We start from the raw sequence: 10,043 nt of genomic DNA, 5'->3' as shown, positions 1-10,043 counted from the left end.
GATTGACGCTTTCGGCCTTTGTGGCAAGATTGACGCCTTCGACCTTTGTGGCAAGTTTGACACTTTTCTGCCTTTGTGGCAGGAGCCTGTGTGGCAGTTTCCCATTGGAATGGACTTTATTTATCCGGATTATTTGTGTGTGTCATGTAGTCAGCAGAGTCATATTGCATTTCATATGATACAAAAAAAATCTTTTAGATGAAAGGACTAATAATTATATTTTGAATTGGTGAAGTTTTGTTATTATTTTGTGATATTTGTTTATGGTGAGCATGAATCAATATGGATAAGGAAATTGACGCTTTACAATTATGATTTTAGGTACTGAAAGAAAAAGGAAATATTGAATACGTTTCTTGAAGCGGGCACTGGGGAAAACAGGGTTTTCCAAAATATTAGTACTTTATGTAATAAATAAAATGTGACGGTACACTATTTATATTTTAATAAGTCTTGGCACTTTTAAACTCGTTTAGAATTGCGGACATGGATCTTTCCGCTAGGAATATTCGAACGACTTCTTAATTTAAATTAAGTTCACTTTCTCTAGTTATTTTATAAATATTCAAAGAAAATATATATATATATATATATATATATATATATATATATATATATATATATCCGTAAAAATTTAAATAATCTAAATATTACTAATATATCGGATAAAATTTCGGGATCTTACATCTAAGGTTGAAAATCTCAAGAACTTGATGAGTATAGACAAATATGTCTCATTTGATGTTTATATAAGGTAGTATCTAAACTACCAGCAGTAAGACTAAAGAAGGTAACAGGGAGGATCATATCAAAGACCCAAACAACATTTATGCATGGAAGATAAATTTTAGAAGGGGTATTAGTGAGTAATGAACTAATAGACTTTGCAAAAGGAGAAAAAATGGAACTTATGCTATTTAAAGTGAGTTTTTCTCAGGCATATGACTGTGTTAACTGGGATTTTCTGATATATATATATATATATATATATATATATATATATATATATATATATATATATATATATATATATATATATATTATATATATATATATATATATATATATATATATATATATATATATGCTTAAGAGAGTATGGTGTGGACCTAGGTGGATGTAAGGAGGAGTCTTTAGTAGTAGCATGTCATTGTTAATCAATTGTAGTCCCACACTAAAGATATTATGGTATCTAAAGGATTGAGACAAGGTGATCCTCTATCACCATTCCTCTTTGCAATAGTGGGAGAAGGCCTATAAGGAGTTGTGAAGAAATTAGAGGAGTACAGAACATTTATAGGTTTTAAAGTTAATGAGGAAGTGTATTATAGGCTGCTTCACTTTGCAGATGACACAATTTTGGTAGGGGGGGGGGGTCTTGGAAAAATGTGTGGGCCATAAGAGTCATATTGAGAGACTTTGAAATGGTATCAAGTCTGAGAATCAATATTTAAAAGAAAATTGTATGGCATATGACTGAGAAGTCACTTCTAGCAGGCAACCTCAAACTTCCTATATTGTAACCTTGATAGCATCCCATTCAAATTTATGGGAATCCATGTGGGATCAAAGCCTATAAGGGTTGAAACTTGGAGCCAGGTTCTATTTACTCTAAGAAATAAAATATCAACATGGAAAAGCGTATATTTGTCAATTTGAGGTAGGGTGACACTATTGAACTCAATTATGCACAATCTACCTATTTATCTGTTGTCTTTTGTCAAGATTCCAATGAATGTAAGAACTGAAATCATCAAAATCCAGAGGAACTTTCTATGGCATGGGGAAGTGGAGAAAAGAGGAATTAGTTGGGTAAGATGGGAGGATGTATGTAAAGAGAAATATGACTGAGGTATGCGGGTTAAGGGGATAGGTAGCTTCAATAAAACCTTATTGTGTAAATGGATTTGGAGGTTTATAAAGAGAAGAAAGCAATATGGGTGGGAATCATAAAGCATAAATATGGAAACATACAAAGGTGGTTGTGGTTTTAAGAGGAACAAATACCTAACACAAAATATTTTATATGGTGGGTGATATTATCAAAGTAGGTAAAAGCTTAGGATCAGGTCAAGCATGATTCACATCTTTGCTTAGTTGCAAACTTTGGAATGGGATGGAAACTACATTCTGGAAAGGAAGATGGATAGGAAACATGTCCCTTGAAAACAAATTCCCAACCTTATACCTGATATCTTCCAATAATTAAAGCAGGTTGAGGAGTTGGTGTATGGTTGTAAAGATCTTGGCATTGGGACCTAGGTTGTGTTAAAGGACAATTTGACAGTTAGACTGCAGAAGAATTGGAAGAGTTGAATCAGATACTAGCAGAAATTGAACATATTCATGAAGTTGAAGATGAGTATGTATGGTTAGCAACCCCTGATATATTTTCTGTGAAATCATATTACCAAATTATTATGCAGGAAATGCAACAAGACTACATTGAAGATATCATGAAATTGACGTGGAAGAAATTGTGGAAAGCTAAGGTTCCCTCAAAAGTTAAAATACTTTGTTGGAGATTGATAAATGATAGGCTTCCAATAAGATCTCCGTTACACAAAATAGGGATAGTTCAGGATATGCATTACAATGTGTGTTTTTTGTGCTTCAAAGAGGAAGAATGTATCGACCATTTAATGCTCTATTGCTTCATAACATCCAAATTTCGGAGTATTATTTGGTCATGAATTGTAATAGGAGGAGTGGAGGCTGGCAGCAATATAGAACAGCTTCTGAGATAAATAGCCTTGCTAAATGAAAAGGTAGAAAAATACTATGAAGGTTGTATGGATGATTACATGCTGGTGTATTTGGAGCAAAAGAAATGTTATACTATTTAATGATGATATAGGTGATGGTGGAGATATAGAATTTAATATTAAACTAGTATCTTGGTTATGGACAATTGATTCAAAAAAGAAACAAAGATGCAAATTTTATGACTTGTGTAAGTTCCCTTTGGAAGCTATAAAGTAAAATCAATGTTGAAATGTCCAAAACTTATAATGTTGATTTCGCAACACGAAAATTACCTGAGTGCATCACACGCTCAGAATAACAATAATATAGTCGCCACTGATCTTTATTTGTTCTAGAGGAACGGGAAAATATCGAATAAAACACGCTAAATCTAAGGGAAATGGTCGTTGCAACCAGATCAGGTTCGGGAGTCAGTTATGCAAGGGGAAGGTATTAGCATCCCTCACATATGTTGTACTCAATGAGACCCATTTAGTTGGTTATGCGAATGATTTTTAGCGTGATGTTTACTTGCAATATTCTACTTGTTGAGCGAGAAAAGAGAAAGAAAGAAAGAAAGAAAGGATTTTTATTTTTTAGTTTATTCGGTTTGGCGAGATATTGGATCTCGCTCCTACATATCCTCTGCTATAATAAGGAACTCAAGACCACATAGTTCTAAGTAGAAAACCATATGTTGGTTGATTGCTTTTAGAGAATGATTATTATATTGCATTTGAGTTGTTAAACCTTTACTTTTGCTCGCTCTTAGAGCCTGAAGTCTTTGTTCACTTTGCGTCGAAATGGATAAAGCATACTCGTTTCTGAAAAAAGGGTTTTTAAGTTGAAAACGGGCAAAAAAATAAGTTTGATTGGTTGAGTTAATTTTATCTAGACTATTGTAACCATTGGAACAAGGTGTACATTGAACGTCATTTACCCAAGGATTTTAAAGAGATGTGCTTCTCTCAGTCCTTTGTCATCCTCTTTTATCAAAATTTAGTCTTTGCAGAATTTTAGTAAACGTTTGAGCATAGTGCCATACCCTAATTTTTACCCCTAAGATTTAACCTCATTTGCATAGCGTCTAGGTCACAAACAATGGTTATTTTTATGTTTTACCAACCCATTGAAAATACAAAAATATATCTTGCTTTCTTTGTTCAAAAGTTAGGGTTCTGCACCAAGGAGTTCAAGTGGTTGACCAATCAAGGTTTAGTATGATACTAAACATCTCAAGCTCCTCGACTCACTCATTATGATCAAGATATTCCGTCCATCAATAATCAAGTTTGAATTATGCATCAACTCAAGTTCATCAAGCTATAATTTATCAGATACTTCAAATTAGGGTTTTGGTCAAAGTCAGCTTAATGTTGACTTTTAAACCAAAACATGATCTCATGCCTTGAAACATGATTCAAAGGTCTCAAATTCTTCCTCATAGCCCACTAATTTTATTCAATTGGCTCAAGAAGTTTGATCTATTGATAGTTGAAGAATTTTGGTTCAATTGATAAAAACTCAACAGATGCTCAAAGTCAAAGGTTGACTTTTAACTTTTTTGGTCAACTACGGGTTTCTCAAGTCAAGGATCAAAGCAATATGAAAGTTGATTGAATTAGATCAATTTAAATCAAAGAAATCAATAAAAGATCAAGACTTGTCCAAATTAGGGTTTTGAAAAATTCTCTAAGTCCCAAAATTTCATGTTCAAGTGACCAACTTTCCAAGATTGTACCTTCTTCCTCAAGCATCCATTTTGGGAAAACAAGGGCTACAATTAAAGATGATTTTTAATACTACAATATGATGAAAATTTTAGGCCAAAATCTTTCTTGAAGTGGAAGATATTTATGGTGAAATTTGAGGTTTCAAGTTGTTGAAAATTTCAAAACACTTAGAATTTTTTCTAAGTCTTTAGCCTTTCTAAGTGCATGACTTTATGAACAATTTACCAACAATCATGGAAACCATTCTTGATGCTTAAGGGCTTCATTTAAATAGCATACTTCCTACTTCATCTTGGTGGAAAATTTTATCCAAAAATTCTTTGTCAATTGAGAGAAATGAGGGGCTAAAGTGGAGGTCTCATGTTGTTGATCAATGGCCAAAAATCCAGAATTTGTCCAAGTGTTTTTGTCAGTTTGGTTCACACAAATTTGGAGCCAACTTAGGGAATTTTTCAAGCATTTTCCCAAGATGATATCAACACAAGATTTTAAGTATCCCATGATATCTGCAAATTGATACTAAACTTGAGCCAAAATGATCTCTATTCAAGGGATAAAAGTTTGCTCCAATGGTCCATCTTGAATTACATTTTGTGCACTACATTAAAAGTGCTTTTGGATCAAAACTCCTTCAACAAGTTATGAGATTCATTCTGAATACTAGAGGGAACTTTTCCAACTAGGAGAAAAAGATCATAAATGCTAACTTGCATTCATGCTAGAGCAAAAGGCTACTTGTACCTTTCACCATCTTTTTGGTTTTTGATCAATATCTATTGAACAATTCCAAATCTATATCCAACTTTGTTTAGTCAATTCTCTATAAATGTAACATTTCATTCATCGTCTAAAGGACAAGAAAAAAAAAAGAAGAAACACCAGAAAAAGAAAAAAAAACTCATCCAAACTCAGAATCACTTTGTGCCATAACTTGAAAACTCCACTAAAGCCATTTTTCGAATTTTTACTCATCCTTCACTTTCCTTCCATTTTTCTCCACAAGCACCTTCCATATACCTTCATAAGCTTATGTATGCATTAAACACGAGTTGTAGCACCTCAAATTCCATAACCAAACTTCATTTCTTCTATTTACAACTGGATTTGGTCAGAACGATTTAGAGGGATCATTATTTTTCAATTGGAAATGTGTTTGAAGGTGCAACGGACACACTCTGTTTGGTAAAATTTTCATATTTCAAACTCTACCATTTAAGCATCATTTTTATTCATTCTTGTTACCATTATGCTTGTTATGATGTGAGGAATGAAATCCCCATGAAAAATGGACATCGATTCATCTTGTATGCGATTTAATTTCATTTTAAAATTTTAGGTCTTCTCTGGTTTTGTTTGAAATTTGTGAGTTAGAGTCCATATAAATGAAAACTAATGTTATATTTGAATTCCTCATGAAATTCTAAGTAAGATTCTATACTCACATGTTTGATTTGGTACCAAAAAAATAGGAAGTTGCATTTTTTTTTTAAAGTTACAGTAACGTCACGAGGAAGAAGATGAAGTTCTATGTTTTTTAAATTTTGTTTTAATATATTTTATGTTGGATGCGCATTGTAATTGGTAAGTTAGCCTTGGCGTATTGGTTGATGTGTTAGCCCATTATTTGTTTGTGACATAGGTATCACGGGTTTGACCCCTCCCAGACCCCATTTTGCTTCTTTTTTTTTACCTTTTTCCCTTGTTTTTCCTCATTTTCCTCTCCTTTTCTCCTTTTCTTTTTTCTTTTATTTCTTTTAATATTTTTTTCCTTTTCTTTTATTTATTATATCAATATTGAAAACCCAAAAAAAATATTTTATTTATTTATTTTTCTTTTCTATATTTTCATATTTAAAAATAATATTTATTTTATTATTTAGTTTTTAATTTTATATTAAAAAATCCAATAAAACTTTATTATTTATTCCTTTTTATTTTTCATTTAAGTATGCTTTGATTCAATTTTTCCCATGATTAATTTTCTCCCATTTTGATCCATATGTGTTGAACACCTTAATTATACTTTGACTTATGCTTGATGATAACTTGTTTGTTTGATTTGTGCTTGAAGTACATTGATGTTTATGATTGATGACTTGATTTGACACCCTAATGTATGAACCTTAGAGGCATGAACCCTAATGACTTGAACTCTTGTATGATGTGAACTTTTGTCATAAAATGATGCTTTGATGTGCTTTGAACTTGCTCCTAAATATTGCTTTAGTCTTGATGCATGACATAGCTGTTCAATGTTTAACATGCTTGTATGCTCCTTATAGGTCCACTTTTAAATGCCTCGACCATTTCTTTACATGTCTTGTGATTGATATCATGATATATCTTGTTTGATGTTTTGACTTGATGAACTTTGCAAAATTATTCTTGAGGCAATTTTGCTTGTATGCTTGTATGATCCATGTGTTATGAACTATTCTCTATGTCATGCCTTTTGCTCCATTATTTATTGATGGCCTTGATTGGTGTCTTAAGATGTTTAAGCTTGATACATGGTAGTGATTTTGTTCATATGCTTGCTTAGTGCATATTGTTAATCCATAATATTTCTTGCATGATATTTGTGCTTATGTTTCAATCCAAGGGAAAGAGATTATAGTTGACTTATTGTCATGTGCATATTCATTGTGTGTGTTTGTAGCTTCCTTTATCCACCTTATGCCATTTATCCACTTTTAAACCCTAGTCCAATCTTAGGATTTTTCAAACTTGAACTTATTTCATAAAAAACCTTGACTTTAGGTCATTGAATTTTAAAACTTTCTTTCTTCATAAATGCTTCAAAATACTTTAAGCATATCAAACTCTTTCTATAAGACTAAAAAACACAAATCTCATTCAAAACTTTTTCCACTTGGATTTTTCACTTTAAACCCTTTCTCAAAAGAGACTAGACATGAATCATCTTTATGTTTGAGATACAAATCTCCTACCCCATAGTAATAATTGAAATTGATGTTGATTCTTTTCATATGAAGGAGTTAGTGGCATACTTGTAGATTCTATATCCAAGTTGGAGCTTTTCCTTCATAATGATGCAAGGATCCATCTTCTCATATTTGTGGTGGTTTAGATGAGTATTCTCCTTAAGATGACAACTTGTCTATTCTTCTAAAACCCTTTTGTTATATGTACCCCGAACTATGAGGTTTTGATCCTTCATTAGTACGTAGGCACAAGACTTTATGTATTTCCAAATAAAAAAAACACTTATTTTCTCATCTCCCCAAACTTTTAGAAAACAACTTTTAAACCAACACAAATATTTTCAAGAGGTTTCTATATGATACTATAGATACTTAGGGTGCTAGTACCTTCCCTTAGTATAATCAACCCCTGTACCTTAGAACTCTTATTTGCTTTGCATCTTAGCCTTGATTCTTGCTTTGCATATTCATTATGGGTTTTGATCTTTTTTCCTTTCCCTTAGAAACAATAAAGTTAGATGGTGAACTCTAGTTTTATGAGTCGAGCTAATAAAATAGCTTGGTCTCTGATTCTTACCGCGACAGAAATGGCAACTTCACTGGGGACCCCCCTAAGAGGGTTAAACCTAACTTATTATTATTTGTGTTATCATTAATTGTTTTCTATTTTGTGCGGGTATTTTAGGTGTTTAAATGATATATGTGAGATAAGTCCTAACTCGGACTTAAGTGTGCAATAAGATATGATGGTGGTATAATCAAAAGTTACATGTTTGGAGTAATCCTAAGCATGATTAACATATGATATAACCCTACTCAGTGAATACCCTAGTGAACCCTTTAAACCCTCTTGGCTTATTAAGGCATAGTGTGGTGACTATTCAAGTGTAAACTTGAATTAGTTGTTATGCGATACTACACTCGGACGAGTTTCTCTTGAGAATATTATTGGCCCATGCAAGTAGTTGTGCAAGCCAGTAATATCCAAAAGATGAATCCATGACTCTGGGAACTCTTAGAACCTTGTTCTACAGGTACAGTAAACCCATAGTACATACCTTGTGGGATGGTTAACCCATGGCTCCATGCTCGTGATGTCAAACCTTAAACTTTGTTTGTGATTGTTGCATAACCATGCATTTATGCATCCATGAAAATGTTTTGGCTTAGTTTCAAGGAATTCAAATGTCTTTCCTTTGTAAACATTATAGGTATCATTATCATGAATTTTGAAAGGAGGGACACTAAGGAGTATAGCTTCAGAAATCCTAATTTGTCAGGGTTGAGAAAGTTAGTATCAATGGTTTCTAGTCATAAGGATTTTAGAGTTCGTTACGGAAGGCTTTTGGGTATTCTGAAGACCAAGGTTGAAGATGGAATTATTGACACTCTTGTGCAATTTTATGACCCTCTATATCATTGTTTCACATTCCCTGATTCTCAGCTCGCCCCTACTTTAGAGGAGTATTCATATTTGGTTGGTTTGTCAGTATCAGATAAGGTGCCTTTCAGTGGTTTAGAGGAGATTCCTAAACCTCCAGTCATTGCAGAAGCCCTTCATTTGGAGACGTCTATTGTGAAATCTAATCTCACTTCCAAAGGGGGAATCCTAGATTTGACTTACAGGTTCTTAATGGAGAAAGCTCTTGCCTTAGCTAAAGAAAACAATGGGGATGATTTTGAAGTCATCTTCGCATTACGCATCTATGGTCTTATGTTGTTCCCAAACATTAACAATTTTGTTGATGTTAATGCCATCCAGATATTCTTGATTGGAAACCCAGCGCCTACCTTGCTTGGAGATACTTACCATTATATTCATCATAGGACTTCCAAGGGTGGAGAAACCATCACTTGTTGTGCACCTATGTTATATAAGTGGTTTAACACACATTTGCCTTGATCCAGACTTTTCACGGAGAATCCAAATAAGCTTAGGTGGTCTCAAATGCTTATGTCACTCACTCGGGCAAATTTGACTTGGTATGGCCCAACTTATGACACCGGAGCGATCATTGACATTTGTGCGGAATTCCCTAATGTATCTCTTCTAGGTATACAAGGGGGAATTAACTATAATCTTATTCTTGCCAGACGTAACCTTGTATATCCTATGAAGGACAAACCTAGCAACATTCTAGTAACAGGTTTCTTTTATCTTAATGAAGGATAAACCTAGCAACATTCTGGTAGCAGGTTTCTTTTATCTTAATGAAGGAGGGGACCCAGATTTGAAGGATATATTTGTGCATGCTTGGCGCAATATTCATAGGAAGGGTAAAGATCAGCTGGGAAAGAAGAATTGTGTTGCCTTTGAACCTTATACTCAATGGGTGCATGCTAGAGCTTGTGAACTCAAGATGCCTTACCCTTTTGAGAGGCCTTCACAACCATTTATTATAAAATCATCATCCACCAATCCCATTGAGAATAGGGAGGAGTTTCAAGAGATTTTGGTAAGGATGAAGCTAGAAAGAGACACTTGGGAAGACAAGTACCACGCTTCAAATGATGAGAAGATGAGGTTGAAGAAGCAACTGAAGGAGAAGAATAATCTGATCGAGGTATTCGAGCGACGTGTTGTGGAGAAATAAGAAGAGCAAGAGAAATTATTTTTCTC

General features: G+C 33.5%; 1 protein-coding gene across 1 annotated transcript; it reads left to right on the top strand.

Moving 5' to 3' along the window:
* The first annotated feature begins 8,645 nt into the window (after positions 1-8,645).
* LOC127102261 (uncharacterized) lies at positions 8,646-9,326 on the top strand. The gene has a single exon (XM_051039658.1). The coding sequence runs from the start codon at positions 8,646-8,648 to the stop codon at positions 9,324-9,326; it is 681 nt and encodes a 226-aa protein (XP_050895615.1).
* The last annotated feature ends 717 nt before the right edge of the window (positions 9,327-10,043 follow it).

This window comes from Lathyrus oleraceus, chromosome 7 (assembly GCF_024323335.1).
Source record: "Lathyrus oleraceus cultivar Zhongwan6 chromosome 7, CAAS_Psat_ZW6_1.0, whole genome shotgun sequence".
NCBI lineage: Eukaryota > Viridiplantae > Streptophyta > Magnoliopsida > Fabales > Fabaceae > Lathyrus > Lathyrus oleraceus.
This window is presented reverse-complemented; position numbering and strand designations above follow the sequence as displayed.